Below are 20,344 nucleotides of genomic sequence, written 5' to 3' on the forward strand. Positions count from 1 at the left end.
GCACAGAGGGCACCTCCCCCACGTAGCCCATGGGCACCAAAGTGCACTGATAAGTGACCAACTTTAAAAGAAACCCCCCCGAGATCGCTGCTAGTGGTTTGCTGCCCAAACAGAAATGGTGCTTTAACAACTGACTTTCTTACCAAGAATACTGGTTCTCCAAATGGTGAAAAATCAATGACATTCACTTCGACTGGTCTCGTACCATGTTGCTGGGGTTTGTACAACTTGGGAGATACTCTCAAATCTTGTCTGATGCCATGACTTATAAGACCCTGGTGGTAAGAAGACCAATGGTGACTAAAAGAGATTAGGCATGAGGCTGGATAAAGCGGTTATTCTTGAAACAATTACACAGCATCATTTAAAAAAGGAAATAATGAGTTAATTTTTAATGAAGATATTTGCCAAGCAACTATGAAAGAAAAATGAGTTACGAACTGATTTAAATGAGATTTAAACTCTTACTTACCAAGTCTGTGCCAACAATGAAGTGACTAGGGTCTGAAGGCAGAAACTTCACATTCAGGGTTCGTGTGGCCCCCCAGAATTCACAGCCTTTATGGGAAAGGCTAGAAAGAAACAGCAAAGATGAGCAGATGAACTGTTTGACACCGTAGGGATGACAGCACTTCACACATTTACCCCTCACCAGGTGTCTGGACACAGAGCTGGTGATCTCACCTTTCCTCTGTGGCTCTTTGCTGCTCTTTTCCCATTTCTTTTTCTGTTCCCTAAGCTCTAGACATTCCTCCAGCTCTGGTCTCCTGTTCACTAATTCTTTCTTCAGCTATGTGTAATCTACTTAACCATTCATGGACTTAAAATTTCAGAGATGTTAGTTTCTTTCTAGAAATGTCTTTTAGACTGTCCCATTATCCCAAGTTCTTGTTGTGCTAAACCCATTCATTGTGCCATAGTAGATGGTTCTTCAGGTTTACGGTCTTTATAATTTTTCTTTCTGAACTGCTTCCTCTAAGAGCCCTGGGAGCCCACCTCGTGGGAGCATCCCCCCCTCATAGGAGTGCTGACATACTGACTCCATCTTGTGCATGTCCTCTCCTGGGGCTACGTGTTCTGGGCCCCTGGGAGAGTAATATACAGACCTTAGAAATAACCACTGAGGCCAGGACAAATTGGCCATCCACCAATTTGTTAAAGATAATGTAGGGTCTCCCCTTCCCAAGGCACAGATGGTGCCATGAGGTCTAATTAAAGGTGAGCTTGCAATGAGCTGCACACGAACCCTTTGAGCTATATGTGAACCCTCTGACCTTACTCACATCCCCTTACTCTATAAAATCTGTGCACTGAGGTCTGAACTTTGCAGAGAAGAGCTGCACAGCTCTGGATGTTCACCTGCTCAATCCTCCCTGTCAGTAAGTTACCCTGAATAAAACGCTGGAGTTTTAATAAGGGCTCTTATTCTAAATCGGATGGAGTCGCCTGGTCTCAAAGTGCCTTCTCCGTGGGAAGGACAGGCCCTCCTCCTCCACCTTCGAACACCACCTACCAGGCAGCCGTCCAGTGCTTTGACGGTGAGCCACTGGTCTGAGACTCTGATGCTACCTCCTCGGCTCGTGGATCCCAGCCCATACCAGGAGTTTGGGGTTTCAAGTCTCCCATGCCCCCTTGTCTCTCCTGGGTTGGGGTGGGACTTCCTGAGTTTCTCTCTCACTGAAGGGGCCATGAACTCAGGAATCCCACAAAGGGCTCTCAATTCTAGCCCCCAGCGTCAGGCAAGCCTGATGCATCACTGGTCACAGGGCCTGAGCCCCATACAGCTGCGAGGCCTGTGACAGCCACACTGACACCCTAGCCTCCACACCAGACAAAGGCTTGCGTGCTGACTTCAAGCTCCATTCCTGGCTGGCACTGTCCTCTTCTTCACTGGAAAAACTACTTAGTTGATTGTTAGTTTTTATGCTATACAGTGTACATATTTGTAACAGGAAAGGGTCCATGACTGCTCCTTCTGCCAGATGTTGGGAATCTGGCCACTCTCTCCCATACCCACAATCAGGACTGCAAATGTCCCTGGTCAGCTGAGGACTCCCCAGTCTGTGCCTCTAGCTGAGATCCCTGCTGCGGAGCTGGCTGCCTCCTGGTCATCTCCACAAGCACCAAGAGCTCAGCCCCTTCTCTCCCATTCCTCACCTTGTGTGCAGAACACCTGGCAGCCGAGCCAGACACCTGGTGAAAGGCAGCTCCTCCAAGCTCCACCCCTTTAACTGAGGTCAAGCCCTCCACACGCAAGATAGCCCTATCCTTCTAATCAACCTACAACAGCCTCCTGTCTCCCTTCCTCCGTCCAATCTCACACTGTTGCGAAGTTGATCATTCTAAGTCACAAATAAGACATGCCACTCCCTGCCTTAAAATCCTGCACTGACTCCTTGCCTCCTGCAAGAGAGCCGTCTGGACCCTCCAGCACAGCAAACACTCTGAGGCCTGGCCAGCGACTCATCCAGCTCTCTTAACAGCAAACCGGCGGGCAGTTTCCTAGATGGGTCGGGTGCTCACGCCCCTGGTGCCGCTCCCTCTGACTGAGCACGCTCCTTGTCTACCTCCCATCTCAGCTGTCACCTCCCCGACCCACAGGGAGATTCAGTGAGGGCCAGGGAGTCACCTACAGCCGGCTCTACGGTGTACCAGCTGACTTTTTTAAACATAAAGGATTCCCTGTAGTAATTATATTTAAACCAACTAAAGGTGATTTACAATCTCAAGGGAGGTACAAATTCATTACTACAACCCAGAGGAATCACGCAAATATAAAAAACTTTTCAAGGGTAATTGCATGCTGATAACCCCCAACTGTAATAAATGACAAGAAAAAGATGTTTTGGAAATAAATTTACATGGAATATATAAATACCACAAATGATATTTGTATATTTAATAAAAATTTTTATGTCACATTAAGTTATAGGAGTAAAAGTAGAAATTGAAATTTCTGAATAAAACTTTCATATTGATGTTTCTGGTTCCTAAAACTTAACTATTTAACTTCAGAGTTGTATTAAAACTGGATGAAAAATAGTCGAATAGTACCAATTTGTAAGATAGAAATCATTCTAATCAGGGGCTCCTGGGTGGCACAGCGGTTAAGCATCTGCCTTCGGCTCAGGGCGTGATCCCGGCGTTCTGGGATCGAGCCCCACATCAGGTTCCTCCGCTATGAGCCTGCTTCTTCCTCTCCCACTCCCCCTGCTTGTGTTCCCTCTCTCGCTGGCTGTCTCTATCTCTGTTGAATAAATAAATAAAAAATCTTTAAAAAAAAAAAAAAAAAGAAAGAAATCATTCTAATCAAAGAAAAAAATGTTAGCTCTATACCTGGTAACTGTATTTATTACACTGACTCATTAATATTAAACTAATTTAGCAAAAATACGTTGTGAAAAGTTGGATTTTTCAGCGCACACCCAACCGCGCATTTTCTGTACGTGCAATTACCTAACGTTATTTCCCTCTGTGGGGGATCGGTCTTGGGAGAGGAGGGACCGTTCCGACTCCGAGCGGCACAGGCTTACCTGTCGCTCAGCCGAACCACAGCACTGTGCACCAGCTTTATCCTCCCTCCGGGTATCAGCCCTAAAGACAGGGAGACCACAAATAAATGCACCTCTTAACACAAGTCAAACCAAAACCCAATTACAGTTGCCTGGAATCATTTTTCATTGGTTAAATGTCTGTGTTAGGAAATGACACCAAAACGTGGGCCCATGAAGAGTGTTCCCGCCCTAATGCAGGCAAGGTTCCTGTAAACTGCCTTATGAGAAAAGGATTGTGGAAGCAATCAAGAAGCCTTTACATTTTTGGATTTGATACAATTAAAAAAAAAAAAAAAACGGCGGTACACTAAGCAAAGAAACAAAACAAAACAAAAACACAAAACCAAAAACCCATAAGTTCCCAACAGGAATAGTTTGCTGTAAGTGCTCACTGGTGGTCTGATGCTCGTCAGAAATACCCAGGACCTCTGTCCTCACCGATGCGGAGGCACACCCAGCGGCCACTGCTCTGCCGTGGAACGCGCCTGCTCCTCAGCGCTGGCACCCTCCCCCTTCCCTGGGCCAACAGAGCTATTTTTTCCCTGGATGCCCAAAGCACTTAGGGCCACAGCTCTGACCCCTCAGCCATTCACTGGCTTTGCCTCCTTTGTCTGTTCCCAATATCCTCCTCCTTTTTTTGTAATTACTGCAAAGGACGGAACTAAAAATTTATGTATACTGAAACCCAAATTCTGGGCAAGGTACTGTCTAGAACCTTGGGAGTATATAGACCATAACCATATAGATAAATGAAACTTGCAGCAGGAAGGGTGACTGTAATTACAGTGATGGGCTCTGTCACGGTTACAACTCTGACGTGAGAATGTTCAATGTCGTCACACGAAACTGCCCTCCATTTTCCCCAGCACTGTCCTCCTGCAGGAACTCCAGTGCTGAAAGTCTCAGCCCCAATGTTATTACCTCCCCTGGGAAGTCCTCCCTGCCCTGGGTCCTCCGCCCTCTGTAAGCACTTCTTGTGACATAGTGGTCACATCACCAACGGCTGTCGCTGGTGTGGCAACCTCCCCGTAAGACAACACTCCCTGAGGCAGAGCCAGCATCCTGTCACCTTGCTCCCCTGGCACCCAAGACAGGACCCAGCTTGTTCACCAACGGATGAAGGAAAGATGGAGAGTGATTAGCTGTAAGTGCGATCGGAGGTAGCGCTCACGTACTACGCAGACCTCAAACACTCCCATGGGCATTTAATGGCCAGAGCTCTTCCAGCACTGATCTGATTACCGGTATGAATGGCATCTCCTCTTTTCCCAAAAGCAAAGCCGAAACATGGTCAGAGTTTGGGTAAGTGGTCCTACAGGTAACAGGAGTTTTTATATAACAACATTTAGCGATGAAATACACACTGCCCTACAATAACTCTTGTGTGACTATCCCGTATCACTACAAAGTATTTGTGTGCAAAACCATTTTGTCTCCACAGGCACATTATGAACTAACAGTGGGCAGAGACTTGCTAAATCCTCACCACCACCTAAACTTCCTTTAAAATGCCCTGCTCCTGGCACAAGTGAGCAACAGAGGCAGCCTCACGATGCACTTGGAGGCTGCAACACCCTTGGGTCCGAGGCCTCAGCCTGGGTGAGGGCAGGGTCAGCCTGAGCCCAACTCTTGAGTCCGGCCCCACCATCAAGCCACACGGGGGAGGGGGTGAGCTCCTCCCAGACGCTGCCCTGCTCTAATGTCCCAAGAGTCTAGGAGTCCCCCAAAGGCTCAGTACAGACCCCGTACGATGGCTTTGTAATAAGCAGAGAGGATGCTATAAGAAAACAGTGAGAAAATGGTTACTCTGCCTCAAAAATGTTTACAAGTGAAAACAGTAAAATGGTTCAGGCTTGTTTTCATTAAAGTTAGAGTCCACAGTACTTCCAAGCACTGTCTCTGACATTCAGCACAGAGCACGCTGCATTTGCTCTATGGACACAAAGTGCCCCATCTCTAACTCTCTAATTTCCAGACGGGGGGAACGAGACCAGTGTCAGCCGGGCACGCCCCTCACACAGACAGGGTGAAGGTGGCTGGTCAGTACAAAGTAAGCAGTTGAACTAATGAGGTGAGGACAGTCAGAGAGCGCCAGACCCACGGAACAGACTCAACAGTCCATCACGCCCAAGTCTTGCGAGAGCAGAGCACTGGACGCCACGGCATCAAAAGCAGCAAAGTGCTGGAGCTGACTCACACTTCTGAGACAGAGTGGGGACCAGACTCCAGTCCCCCATCCAAGAACCCTCACACGCCACGGTCACCCAGTCTTCTAGCCCTGCTTACAGGGGCTACTCACTGCCAGAAACTAAGCCAGGCACCAGAAGCCACAAGCTCCCATCAAGCCCCCAAGACCCAGTTTTTGACCAGTTCAGACAACGTGCTAACCCTCCAGCACCTAAAAGGGAAGTTTGGCTGTGAGAATCAGACCAAACCAGTCTGAGCCAAGATGGACCCCAGCGCTGACCCTTCACCAACTTTCCCCCTCATTATAATAGTAAAAATCACACCTAGCGGTGGGGATTTCACGTGCTAATTAGACATGCGGCGTATGAAGAAGCATGACCGGTAAGTGTGCGAGCAACAAAAAAATCCCTGCCCTACATGTTTAGACGTCACCCTTTTCCCACCAAAGTTTCTTTAAAGCTCTCGCCAACCCCTCCTGGGGAGCCAGCCTGAGGACTCCTTTTGTGCATCCCCCTAATGCTGGACCGGGAGCCCCAGCAGAGCCTTGCCAGGAACCCCTTTGGGCCTCTTGGCAATTTCTATGGCTCAGCGAGCCGCGGGCAGTTCAGTAAACTCACTCCCCCGACGTGTGAGGCCGTTGCGGCCCTATGCCAGCACCAGTCTCAGAGAGCCCCCCGAGTAGGACCGAGGGAAGACAGCCCACAACGAACATGTGTTCAAGCACTAAGACTCCTGAGTGTATGGGAGGAGCACCGAGAAGAGAATGACACACAGACAGAAATAGAACCTATTAGCCCTTCCTGAAATTAAAACATCATCAGCAGGAAGGAATATCATTGAATGACTCTGAGGCGTCCATTCAGAGTTGATTATGGTTATACAACACAGAACGTTAATGTTCATTTTTCAGGTAGCTACTTACTTATTTTTCAAAGTGGTTGTCGGTATCTTTAATTTCTATTCACTCTAGAAAACACTGACTAAAATTAACTTTTTTCTTTAATAGTTACCTAAATCAGTTACTGAGCCTGCAATATCTGCCTTTGGTAATTCAACGACCACCTAAAAACAGAACATTGAAATGAGTATTAGTGCCTGTCAGGGATCTACGAGGACACAATCTAAGCAAAGTGCATTTCTAATTAAGGTAGCATTCTACATTCGGTACTAAAAACATCATTGCTCCAGAAAAAACACTGATCATTAACTTCAGAACTAGTATTTTAAATGTTATGAATCCCTTTCCTTGACCTCTTTTCACATCTCTTCACTCAGACTGGCCAGTGGCCACAGTGTCAGTGCGTCCTCCGAGAGCCCCCCAGACTGCATCCCCAGCCCCCTCCCCTCACTCCCCCAGGAAGTCCTGCAGGAGCCTCCCAGTCAGGCCAGTCTCGCCCTTGGTGCTCCCGTCTTAGCCAAGTATATCATCGTCCGACCACCAGGCACTCATCAGCGCCTGGACGACCACAGAACTGGCAGGTCAGAGAGCCCATGCGTTCAGTGGGCACCGCCCTGTGTGTGAGCACGTGGACACATCCTACTCACCCACACGTTGAGAACCCCACTTTCATCCAGGGAAGCAATGTGGAATGACAAACCTGACATTTCTAGTGGAAACAGAAACAAGAAATGGCTTGTGAACAAGGAGACCATATTGTGTCACTTGGCTGAAGGATTTTACAGAAGTGAAAGATCACATACCTTCTTGAGTAGAAAAGGGGGAAAGCACAAAACTCTGTTTTTTGTAGACAGACGTGGAGATGGGTTCTACTGCTTGAACAGGACTGAGGTGGTTTACTGAAGTCAGGATACCGTCTAGGGTTTAAAACACACAGGAGACCACATGTAAATAAGTCACAGAAGTGATGTGGGGATACATCCTCCCCAAATAGCACAAAACCAATATGGACCCCTAATAAAATGATGCATGATCATGGCTTTTGGCATTACCATGAAACAGAGACCACAGACCTCAAAACACCTTGTAAGTAGAGAAATAAGTCCTGATTCCAACAATACTACAGGCACAGAGGCCAGGAGTGAGGCTAAGACTCTCCACGGCAAGATGGAGTCGAAGGCGGAACAGAAACCAGGGAAAAGCGCCCTCAGGGAGCAAATCCAGCTTCGCAGGCTGGGCCTCACCAACTACAGGGATGGACAGGCCGGAAAGTGAAGCCGGACAGAAGGGGCAGGGCACAGCAGCGCACAGAGCAGAGACACTCGCCTGCCCCACCCAGTAAAGAAACAACGTTTCACAAGCTCACAGAATAAAGCTCCTTTGACCTAGAATAGCCATCTACAAAAGGTCCAAGAGTAAGAAAATCAAGACAAACTCCATACAAAACTGTTGTGAGAACAAAGTATTTGAGATGAAAATTCTCCTGCCCCAAACAAGCACTTAGCAGAAGCCCAGAACTCACCACTCCAGATTGCATCACATCTCTTCAAAAGCACTTGGAAATGTACTTCAAGCAAGCAAGTAAACAAGCAACAACACCTGAAATCAGAACCCCAGGACAGACATGGAGAGAAAACAGCAAGAAACAAAATGAGAACTGGAGCTGAACCCTGGGAAAAACTGGTAAGAGCAGACAAGACTCCAGTTCACGGAGTTGAGGAGGGGCCCTGGGGGCAGCACTCAGGGGGGCCCATGTACTCAGAATGGGGGGCCACACTGGGAGGGCCTGCAGGGGGAGGGCACTGGGGGGACCACTGGGGGGGCCTACAGGAGCAGGACACTGGTGGGGGGGTGAGCAGGGGCTGGATCAGAAACTCCACGGCTCNCTCACGCTGGGAGATTAGTGAGATTTGATTGGTCCCAGGGACAACATTTAGATGGCAAAGAAAATAAAGTAGGTGTTTGAATGGAGTCACTTATCTGTATGTACAGTTTAAAAACTTATAGTTCTAGTGTTTTGAACATGGTGGTGAAGTCAAACGTTAATTAGTATATCAGGAGCAATTAGAAAATGCACATTTTTTTTTTAAAGATTTTATTTATTTATTCGACAGAGATAGAGACAGCCAGCGAGAGAGGGAACACAAGCAGGGGGAGCGGGAGAGGAAGAAGCAGGCTCATAGCAGAAGAGCCTGATGTGGGGCTCGATCCCATAATGCCGGGATCACGCCCTGAGCCGAAGGCAGACACTTAACCACTGTGCCACCCAGGCGCCCCGAAAATGCACATTTTTTAAAAGCTATCTTTTTGGAGGCGCCTGGGTGGCTCAGTCAGTAAAGATCATGGCTCAGATCATCAGGTCATGATCCCAGCCCCGCATCGGGCTCCCTGCTCAAGTGGGGAGTCTGCTTCTCTCTCTCCCTCTGTGATCTCTCTCTCTCTCTCTCTCTCTCAAATAAGATCTCTTAAAAAACACACACAAAAAGCTATCTTTTGTAATAGCATCAGACTCATACATTCTCAACAGCAGCAACATTGACCCCAAGGAGGCAAAGATTGTTTGTCAGGGGACAAAAAACCTTTTTTTATGCATTGTGAAACTTAATCAAGGGAAACCTCAGTACGGTGGAGTTGGGAGGCTAGATGGGGAGCGCAGCACTCAGTGCTGCTCACGAGCACTGTCAATTAGAGACCCCAACATCAGAACCCTCCACCGGACAGAATCACCAGGGAAAGATGTTCACTGCAACCCCTGCAGCTCAGCCAGTGAGAAACCCCGGAACCCCTGCTTTCCTTCAAAACAATCCTCCCAACTCCCTCCTTCTCCCAAAAATAATGCCCCTGTCCTGTGTTTCTTGCACTTGTCTGTAGATCTGCCATAGCGTGCTTATCTGGACTGCAACCCTCTGCCATTCCCAAATAAACCCATCTTTTGATGGTAAAATAACTAGCAGTTGTGAGGCTAATAGTATAAAACACAGGTATGCATATAGTACACAAACAGATATGTAACCTATGTGTGGTATCAAGCTCTCATGGAGGGAGACTGGGAACAGAAAGTCCAAAGGAGAAGATGAGCCACAGCCTGGGGGAAAATACTGGCAAAACACACACCTGATAAAGGACTGTCATCCAAAATATTCACAAAAAAACAAACAAAAACCTCTTAATAACTCAACCAGAAGGCAATAAATCACTTGTAGAAATGTGCAAAAGACCTGAACAGACAGCTCCCCAAGAAGACACACAGTGGCAAAAGAAAGCCTACGGGAGCACCCAGGTGGTGCAGTCCGCTGAGCGTCCGACTCTTGATTTTGGCTCAGGTCATGATCCTGGGCCATGGGGTCAAGCCCCACATTGGGCTCCGTGCTCAGCACAGAGTGTACTCGAGATTCTCTCTCCCTCTCCCTGTGCCCCTCTCCCCCCACCTCATGCACGTGCTCTCTCTCAAATAAATAAATCTTTTTTTTTAAAACGCCCATGGAAAGATTCTGCACGTCATATGTCATCAGGAAATGCACATGAAAACCACAATGAGACACCACCACACACCTATCAGAACAGCTGAACAGCTGACAGTACCACGTGCTGGTGAGGTGCAGAGCACCAGGAGCTCAGACGTGGCTGGGCCTGCAACACGGTCCGTGTGCCGACACAGGCCCTTTGATGCAGGCTCTCCGCACGTCTCCAACACCTGGAGTGACCACATGCTAACCACCTTGCGTACAGGGAAACACAGTGCACACAGCGGAGGAACGAGCTGCCGGTGCAGCAGCAGCACAGGGACCCGTAAATGAAAATGCTAAGTGAGAGAAGGCAGGCTCAAGGGTTTACATTCTATAGGATTCCATTTATTTGACATCGGGAAAAAGTAAAACTGTGGGTAGAGAAAACTGAGGGGTGGCTGGTGGGAAAGGAGAGATAGGAAACCAAGTGCACGTGGGGCACAGGGGCTCCTGGACAGGAATGGCGAGAAAGACAGAGTGAAGACAATGGGGTCTGAGGGCAGCCCTGCCATGAAGTCAGTGTGACCAGGGACATGCCTGTCCTCTCCCTGAGCAGCAGGGAAGCAGGCCAAGATAGGCTTTAGACGCCAACGTCTGCAAAGCACTGAGGAAGCCCCAGAACATGAGCACCCACCAAGGGCTGGGAGTTGTGGCTGTGGCTGCTGCGGTTGTTGGTTGTTTGGTTGTGGTGGGTGGTTGTGGTGGTTGTTGTGGTTGTGGTGGCAGCTGTGGTTGTGTGGGTGCGGTTGTTGGTTGAGGCTGCGGTCTGAGGTTGTTTGGTTGTGGTTGTGGCTGTGGCTGTGGCTGTGGCTATGGTTGGTTGTGGCTGCCGTGACTGTGGCTACAACGGCCTGGCAGGAAGAGTTCACATTAAAGATCCTGGCAGGTGCAGATATTCAGGGTCCTTTCATCCTCCAAGAGGTGAATCATTTTCTATTTCAGGCATCAGAGGGATTAACTAAGCCATGGAATACACACGTACCAATATGCCTTAAGCTAATTTAAAACTAAAAATTATTTCACTGAGGTAACTTTTCACTGGAATCCAGAAATTTAATAAGAAAGAGCACTCTCATCATTGTTGGCCATGAGTTGAGCACTGCCTGGGTAGATTTTTGTTTTTACTATTCATCAAATGCTTCTTTTGCTCATAGGTCAGACCCCATCCTCTGGGGTAATCTGAATGAATAAATGCAAAGATACTGCAGATGTTCCTCAATTCTCTCATGACTTTTCTAGAAGACACCGGATGGGCAGGTGGGTGTCACTGACCAGTAGAAAACGTTGCTGTCCTGAACGTCCAGAAGCAATTGCCCAGCTTCACATAATGATGAATTCTGGAGTCTTCTCGTAGGTCCCACACGACAACCGAGCCGTGCACCGTCCCAGCAAACAGTAAAAAGGCTTTAAAAGGGCTAAAGCAGCAACACGTGACCTGGAATGACACACACAGAAAGCTAAAGACTGAAAATGTGAGGCCATGGGAATGGAAGCACCAAACACCCCCGTGTCCCACACTGTCCCTGGGAACCCCCCACCAGAACTAAGCAGGTGCAAGTCAGCCTCGGCTCCAAGTGGAAAGCAGGGAGGACAAGCCACCCTGCAGGACTGGCATTCACAAACACGGGTGCCTCACACACAGCTGGGCACACGGAGCATGCACCATGACCCCTCCATTCAACCCAAGTCACTGGGCCCAGAATGGCAACGTCATGCTTTGTCATTTTATTTACATCCTGTATCACAAAACCTATAAAAGTTATTCTTCTCAACAGCTTCAATGAAAATCAATGACTTTGAGATCAAGGAGCATATGAATAGGAAAATACAAATATGTATTTTCCCAATCCAAAAGGAAGCAAACCTAAAAGGACAGCTCTCCCACTATACCTGTTAACGAGGGGCTGGGAGAAGCATAAGAGAGGACTCCGAAAACCTTTAGCTCGCTAAGAAACCCCTAAAATATCTGTGACTCAAATCATGCAAGCCCAAAAGGACACTTCTGGGGTTCCAGAGCCATGCCAAGGGTGACCAACATCTTTATGAAGTCTGTAGCTACACTGATACCTACTAATCCCCAATGGACCTACAAGGCTGTGATAAGCCCAGATTTCTTCAGTCTGAGTTGATCTTTGAACTAAGAATTTCTAGAGTCAAAGTAGACACAGGCATGTGTCCCATCACACCTGCACACAGCTGAGGGTGGCTGGGAAGAGAATGAAATGACCTTGTAAGTCCCCACAGGCCTGCACTGCCATTTACCTGACATCAGGCCCCTCTCAATAAACCTACGACTCTCTGGGGGTCATACCTCCGACTCACATATCAGGACCTTCTGAGGCCCCGAAGGCTGCCAGATATCCCACACGCACAGCACGTATCTGCCGTCCAGTGCGGGGGCGAACGCGGCTCCGGGCAGCCCATGCACAGACACCACCGTCTGTCTTTGCACCTGAGAGGCACATAAGCACAACACTTTTCGATCTGTGGGTAAAAATGAGAAAAGTATTTCTGCATGTTAGTGTTTGCCAGAATCCATGTTAAATGAACACACTTGCAAATATTCAAATAAAGGTGCCTGAGTGGCTCAGTTGGCTGAGCGTCTGCCTTCGGCTCAGGTCATAATCTCAGGGTCCTGGGATCGAGCCCCACATCAAGCTCCCTCCTGAGCAGGGAGTTTGCTTCTCCCTCTGCCTGCTGCTCCCCCTGCTCGTTCTCTCTCTCTCTCAAATAAATATTTTTTAAAATTTCAAATAAATTTCCCCTTAATGAAGAAATAAAGTCCTTTCATAGCTGCCTGGGCCTGAGGTCTAGGTTTCAACAAATGGCCACTGCTTATCCTGAAAAAGGCCCAAGCGGGCCTCATGGTTTTCCTGATGTTTGGGGTAGGCCACACCTTGCCTGCCAGCTACTCCGAGAGAACCAAGTTGCCTGGATGCGATCTGGAATCAGGCCATGCAGGGGGTCCCTTTCGTGCCTTGTTGAGCCCCTCGAAGCCTGTGGTTTTCACACAGGGAGGCCTTCTCCCTCGGGAGCCAGGAGCACCAGCCCTGTCACTTCCTCTCCTCGGAACTCGCCCCTGACACGTAGCACATTCACTTTTTCAGTCAGGAGGGCAGGACTTCTGTCCACTCGACCCAAAGAAACAGCAGGCCAGTGTTGGCCACATCATTGTGTGGTACGTGTTTGAACAGTGAGGATGGCACTGCACAGATCTGCGAAAGGCACAGACTGGGGTGTAATGTGACCAAGTCCCAGGTGCACAGGTGAGACCAACTCCTCACTCTGTCAGATAACCTGTCATCTAATCTCATTTTCCTTCTGTTACCTCAAAATTCATGTCACTGAAGGGGCACCTGGGTGGCTCACTCAGCTGAGCGTCCGACTCTTGGTTTCGGCTCAGGTTGTAATCTCAGAGCCTTGAGATGGCTCCACACTGGGCGTGAAGTCTGCTTAAGATTCTCTCTCTCTCCCTCTGCCCTCCCCACCACCCCGCTTTCTCTCAAAAATTGAATTCATGTTACTGAAACACAAAACAAACCAACAAGAGAAACCTGCACACTGTTCGCGGGGGAACTCTGCCCACCACACGCAGGGGCCCCATTCTGTAAGAACATACGTGCACCATGTGTCTCTCACAAAGGATTCCAAGTGCGTGTATATAACCCAAGCTCCCTCTGGTTTTGTAAGCTGCTGTTACTCATCAGCTCCCGGAGAAAAGTACAGCTTTAACTCCCATTTCTTGAGGTGAGGTGGGGTGTGGGAGTGTGAACATGCATGTTTTGAACACTATAGATAAAATGATTTACTATTTTTCTAATAGAGTAACTATTACCTTTTAAAAATGAAAAACTCTCACAGAACGTGAGTTTTTTTAAACTAATAATGCCATTTTTGTTCATGGTAAATGCAAAGGAACATATGTGAACCTAAATCTCTAGACACCAGGCAGGGCAGAAGAAACATCTAGAGCAAGTGGCACCAAGCCCTGGCTGCGCACAGGCTGGGGTGCCGGGCGAGCCAGACGCCGGGCCCCCAGGTAGATCGCAGCAGCTGGAGAAGCTGGTCTTCCCCGTACCACAGTGCGCCTGAGTCCAATCACAACGCTATCGAACTGCCACGCTCTCAGTACACGATTTTATTTACTGTCAGAGCCCTGAATACAGTTTTATTCTTTCTACAAGTGCATACAGTACAATAAACAAATTATTTAAGAAACTAACAAAAATATTCTTCCTCTCCTTCCAAACACAGACCAGGACAGGCTGCAACTGCTACCTCACCAGCCGGAACAAGGCAGAGGTGACCCGCTCGAGAAACATCAATGTGACCCTGTGAATGCACTTTGCTTAAAGCAATTTAAACGGTCACACATGTATGCAGCTGCTCAGCCTGGGGTGCTCTGGGACCAGGTCTGAGGACGAAGACCCGTGGGAAGCACAGAGCGGCTGTGCACACTGCGTTCACGGAACACCCCCTCACACGGCTCCCCGGGGCCGGCATTCCAAGGAACCAAGAGAAACCAAGTAACAGACCGGAAGACATGGGATCTAAAACACACACACAAAACCTCAGCTTCCACTCATTTAAGTTACGGCTCACCCCCTCCATCACCTCGGGCAAGTGTTCACGGGACTCTAACGCAGTTTCCTGTTTAGAAGAAAACCGACCTTGCACTTCAGAGCTCTGCGGATGCTGACTCTGTTCTGTATTCAGTAAACCCGGTGACGTTAACACAGGACACAACAGTAAAGACAGTTCTTCCAACGTAAGTGCTTGCTATAAGATTTCAACACACATCAAGGATAGCCCCTTACTCTGAAGGAATGGCAGGCTGGTATTCAGCTGAGAGGAGCTGTCACTGATATGCAGGGTGCTGTCCTGTGCCGTGGGGCTCCAGCTGGGTTCGGCTCCCACACGGTCCTCTTCAAGCAAGACCGCAATCACCTGTCAAAGACAGTGAGCAGTCCTGCATGAGCACTTCAGATATACGTGCTTTTGTAAGAACAGAACAAAACACGCAAATCATTACCTACGCATCTATCACATTTCTGAAAATAACTACTTAACTCCAAGACAACATAAAAATGAAAAGAACAAAATTATATTGCTATTTCTGCACAATAGAAACAGGTAAAGTTCCAGTAACATAAACTCCACAGGAGAGACATTATGTAAACGCTTTGCTAAAAATAACAGGAGGAGGAAAACAGCGGACTACCCCAGTTTTCTTGACCAAAGAAGGGGTATAAAAATATGTCAGGCATACACACACCACCACTGTCTTTCTCATGGGGCCACGGCGAGGACAGAATGAGCTGTATGTCACTGGAATAGCTCTAACAGGGTCATGTTTAGGGTGATGATGGGTAAGGGGAACACACGGCAGAACCAGGGGAAACATCCACCGCAGAAATGGGACCAGCATGGGAGGTTAGGCTGCAGCAGATGAAAGACAGCTGGGAGGTCAAGGTCAGCCCAGACCCAACCAGGCCCGCTCTGGCCTCATTCATTCCCACTCCAGCCCAACCTCCCTTCTCCTCACCCTATACCAAGGGCTCTCTCCTCATAGCTCCCCATGAACTGACCCTAAATGAGAAGCCGATTAAATTTAAAATTACAAAAAGTATGCATACTCTCTCCATAACACAGCATGGAGGGAAGGAACCACCATGTGTCCAGAATAGAAACAGGAGGACTTCAAACCCACACGTCAGGGTCCATGTTTACCACACTTGCCACTCCCATAAAGACACAGGAGACAACGGAGGACACGTGAGCGACTTCACTTGAAGGTTTAAGGAGTACTGCTAATGCTGATCCTTTTGAGAGACTCACACTGAAACGTGGAGGGGCTGAGTGTCTGTTCAGAACTAGCTGGGGGTGGGGGTGGGGTAAGTGGGGGACTTCGATGAGACCATCAGCCATGAGTTGATAACCAGCAGTGTACATGGGGTTCAACAGACCGTTCCCATCATCTTTGTATGTATCTTGTACATTTCCACAATTGGTTAAAAGTCATGAATTTACTAATTTCGAATACCCCAGTGTATGCCCGCCTTGACAACTTAACATGCCTGTTTTTCAGTCTATATTTATGTTAAAATGGAAGCAGTTGGTATTAAAGTACAGAATCCAAATACACAGCCAGCCCTGGGGTGACACACATCACATGGGGGCCCATGAGCGCGTACCTGGCAGGCTGCCCGGAGGAAGCTGGACAGCCTGGGCGTGTCGACCTTTGGTGCAGCGGCCACATCACAGAGATCTCCACTCCCACTCCCTAAAGAGAGCAGGCCACACTGAACCAACCAAGTCGACCCTAAACGTCACGTTTTACACACCTTAGGGTTCAAAGAGTTGTTACAAACTTTTCCCTGGAAGGAAAAGTCAGAGAATTTTACACTGTATTGTCTAGATCTACCACAATTTTTTCAAAAACAGCTGCATCTTGTTTTACAGAAAGTCTGTACACAGGGTCCAAGTTATATGCATTAAGGGAAATAGTTAAAGGCATCTGTTTAAGCACTTTGTGTTAGAGTTAGGTATCTTCTTTTCCTGGGGGAGGCTTACCTGAGGAAAGGGAGCAATGCAGCCCCCGCCACACAGGCCAAGTCCTGTGAATAACCGTCAACTAGGAAGGCGACCGGCATCAAGCACGGCACCATGTGTTCTCTGGGCCTTCCAGCTACGCTGACGCAACGTGTCTAGAAACTGAACCTCACATATGAAATTCCCTATTAATGAGAACAGGCCCATCTGAAGTACTTGTTTGGAACGTGGGCTCTCCGTCTGTTTAGGAATAAAAGTGCTCCAACCTGGGTCAAGGCCCACACGGGGCTCTAGCTCAGTGCTCGCGTTAGTGGTTCCCAAGAGCTAGTGTCTCTTGCGAAGAGTACTGGTGCCTCCCTGGTCACACGCTAACAACCACACCCCAACAAACGGGACAAGAAGAAAGAGCAGGAACAGTAATGAACACAACACCAGAAATAACGCCAAGACACTGCATTCAGCGTTCAAGAGCAAAGACCAGCTCACCCCCTGACACGGCCGTGCCCTCTCCGGGGTGCTGGGTCCACACACCCCTGGTCTCTATCTCTTCAGTCTGGATGTCTCTGTCAACATTATCTTCATTGTACTGAACATACACCTTAAAAAAAAAGAGATGTTGGAATCAGCACTGGGTCTCAACTTCAGAGCAATTTCTCGTCAATGGAAAGAGAAAAACAATTAAAAGTATTAAAGTTAATAATGAGTCTTCTTGCTTTTGTCAAAGGCAACGTGGTAGAAATAACAATCATGCCAAGACCACTTGTGTCTTAAAGGTTCAGGCCTAATTTTTTAAGGTGTTTTCAAAAAGTCACATTAAACTGTTAGGTAAAAATTGGACAGGAGAAGTGGAAGGAGCACCCGAGACAGAGTCCCAAGTCCCAGAAGGGGGTGACAGAGTCAGGAGCTGGAGGGGAGGACAGTGATTTAAAGAAGCTACACATTAAAAGCCTGGAGCTCCACATCCTGACCTTGAGGCCTCCAAGACCTTGGGGCTGAGGGATCAAGAGCCACAGGTGCGGAACATGCGCCCTCCTCCACCTCTGCCCCGGGGCGACCCCTAGACTCTACAGGATGCATTTGTATCGCGGGTATAGTCCAACCCTAGGAGAAAGGCCCCCAGGAGGTTCCAGTACAACCTCGCAGGGGTGAAAACTCCCCATCCCAACCTGTGGGACGAGTTTCCCAGAGGACTGGAAGCACCTCCATTAGACACAAGAGACCCAATAACATCCGATCCCAAAACCACCTAGCCCCCTCTCCACCTTCAGAGTGTGCTTTTGCATTAACAAACTGCTTTGTGCTTGCCGCGTTCCTTCTGGGGGTCTTCATTCAGACACGAATCCCCACGGAAATCTTCTCATAGGGAACCCGAGAACTCCGTTCACACAACACAGACACTCCCTCATCCCTGACAAAACAATTTAGCTCTGGTTTGAAAATACTGCCACCTAGCCCACCAACTTCCTATTGTCTTAGAACATACTCTGGCTTTGCAAAACCAAATACAACTTTCTTTGTTTTGAAAAGGTACATGCTTCAGTAAAGATAAATGTGTTACTAAGAGCTTTGAGATGAGCAGGTGATCTACTCAAGGACGGAGGGAGCCAGCTGTGAAGCCAAGACTCACCTGTCAGCTTTCTGAGGTTTGCCCTGTGACCTTCTTCCTATGGAAAGAGTCTTATAGATGGAGTGTCCCTGAGCACCTGTTGACCAATGATGGCCTCGGGGACAGAAGAAAAATGGAAAAGATGATTCCCAACTTCAGAACCTTTACAGCCTTGTCGGGAAGTCGGACAGTTACATAATTAATGCCTAGAATACTACAGGGAAGTACAAAGTCTGTGGTGTGGATGTAGCAAGTTTGGAACAAGAAAGAGAATCCAGTGCAAGCCCTGAGGGAGGATTCACCTAAAGAATGGACGTGAACACTGAGGACTTGACAGGTAGAGGAGAGGAGAAAAGCAAGCTAACAGAGAGATCCAGGTGGGGATGGCAGGTCGTGCACTCTGGGACCTGGGGGAGGAAAGGGGGCTGGAATGCCACAGATAGGACAACGGGCAAGGGATCCAAACATAACATTCTGCTTGACTTGCGATAAAACATCTGCAAGTTTGGGAGCGTGCTGCACCCCACGTGCGCCATCCGCTCACGCTCAGAAGCCTGTAGGGCATCTGTGGGCATCTGCACCATCTCTCCAGGCTCATGAGCACCACATGACGCAGGGGCTCCCTTTTCCTCAAGTCTGCATTCTTCCCACACCACTCCCACGCTCTAATACCCTGGAACAGATACAGTACAGCACAAGGATACCATATTGTACTTTGCTTGCATTTGGTCACTTAGTTAATACATCTTATACTAACCTGCTTGGTATTTTTTTTCCCAAAGTTTCTGATATACATGTCATACTCATTTACTGGCGGTAGATCCAAGAGAGAGAAAGTGAATGAAAAATCTAAGTCAATGAGCCGAAGCAGCTTTGTACTGCGCGTCCTTTAAAATAAATTGAAAACAAGAGAAAAGTTAAATTAATAATATACAGAGGAAAGTACAGTGAGAGTATAAGGAACCTTATGATTAGATCACGTAATTGTCAAGGACTGAATTTCTGTGTGGGTGTTGAGTCTGAGGTATTTAAGAGTTAACAATAAGACAGTCATGCACGCACCAGCAACGCGAATACAGAATGAACCAAGTTTTGATTATTCTAATTCCATACACCTGAAGTGAACACAAAATAAAGTTATAATATGTGCATGCCTAGAATTTTCATGGAAAGCAATTACTTCACTTCATGAATTGATGTCATGATCAGAAGGATTACATTCTGTGACGTCACCCGGGCTGTGGCCAGGTACACACTGTCTTTTAGGCCACTCTTCCGAGATGACCCGACAGGAAGTGGCCAAGCAGCACATGACACAGCCCATCACCCTGCCCGCCCGACGAGGCCACCAAGACACTACTGGCCCATGGTCTCCCCTGGCTTCACCCAGTGTTCTCCTGCACTCACCTGAGCGGGTCTCTCTCCTTGCAGGCGCCCTCGTTCACTGTTCATCACCCCACTGGCATGTGAGCCCTGTCTGGCCGCAGTGCTCTCCTTCATTTACTACGGTCTCCACATGGCTGGTGCTCAGCCTGTACGTGGGGAATGGTCCTCCAGCACCTGGGCACCTTGCAAATGAGATCTGCTCCCTCCCTCCCTCCTTATGTGCCCATTCTCGGGCTTTTCCAATAACTGCCACCTTTCCATAATCTTAACCATAACTCTCTGGCCACTGTCACATCTTCCCCAGTTAGTACCTCCAGTCCTCCATATTCAGTATAATTTCTGACCTGAAATAATTCATGTAATACACGTACACCTATGTATCATAATACGGTAACATCCCAGGGCCTGCTACCTAACCCCAGAACCAGAAACCGTGGGATGACCTGTGCCCACGTAGGACCCCCACTACCCGTGACAATCAGTATACGGAACTTGGTAACTATCATCATCTTGCTTTGTAAAATATATTAATTTCGTCTTACATTTATATATGCCTAAACATTACACTGTATGTGGTTCTGATTATCTCTGAGTTTATAAAAATTATATTAAACCATATGTAGTTTTCAAGACTTGAATGAGGTTAAAGCAAAAA

The 20,344-nt window shown here is 48.0% G+C and overlaps 1 protein-coding gene across 5 annotated transcripts in view; it reads right to left on the minus strand.

Moving 5' to 3' along the window:
- DYNC2I1 (dynein 2 intermediate chain 1) overlaps positions 1-20,344 on the minus strand; it is a 56,451-nt gene that overhangs the window by 6,397 nt on the left and 29,710 nt on the right. For 4 of the 5 annotated variants that reach the window (XM_040643742.1, XM_040643741.1, XM_040643740.1 and 1 more), the window contains 12 exons: positions 19,061-19,190; positions 17,184-17,295; positions 16,340-16,428; positions 14,963-15,092; positions 12,457-12,629; positions 11,418-11,580; positions 7,443-7,556; positions 7,287-7,348; positions 6,752-6,803; positions 3,534-3,594; positions 473-572; positions 144-275 (listed from right to left, as the gene is read on the minus strand). In XM_040643742.1, the coding sequence (XP_040499676.1) occupies positions 144-275; positions 473-572; positions 3,534-3,594; positions 6,752-6,803; positions 7,287-7,348; positions 7,443-7,556; positions 11,418-11,580; positions 12,457-12,629; positions 14,963-15,092; positions 16,340-16,428; positions 17,184-17,295; positions 19,061-19,190 (1,318 nt within the window). Of the gene's footprint in view, positions 1-143; positions 276-472; positions 573-3,456; positions 3,595-6,751; positions 6,804-7,286; positions 7,349-7,442; positions 7,557-11,417; positions 11,581-12,456; positions 12,630-14,962; positions 15,093-16,339; positions 16,429-17,183; positions 17,296-19,060; positions 19,191-20,344 lie in introns of those variants that run through there. The other variant, XR_005838421.1, reaches the window with a different exon arrangement.

Source organism: Ursus maritimus, unplaced genomic scaffold, assembly GCF_017311325.1.
Source record: "Ursus maritimus isolate PB19 unplaced genomic scaffold, ASM1731132v1 scaffold_3, whole genome shotgun sequence".
NCBI classification, from domain to species: domain Eukaryota; kingdom Metazoa; phylum Chordata; class Mammalia; order Carnivora; family Ursidae; genus Ursus; species Ursus maritimus.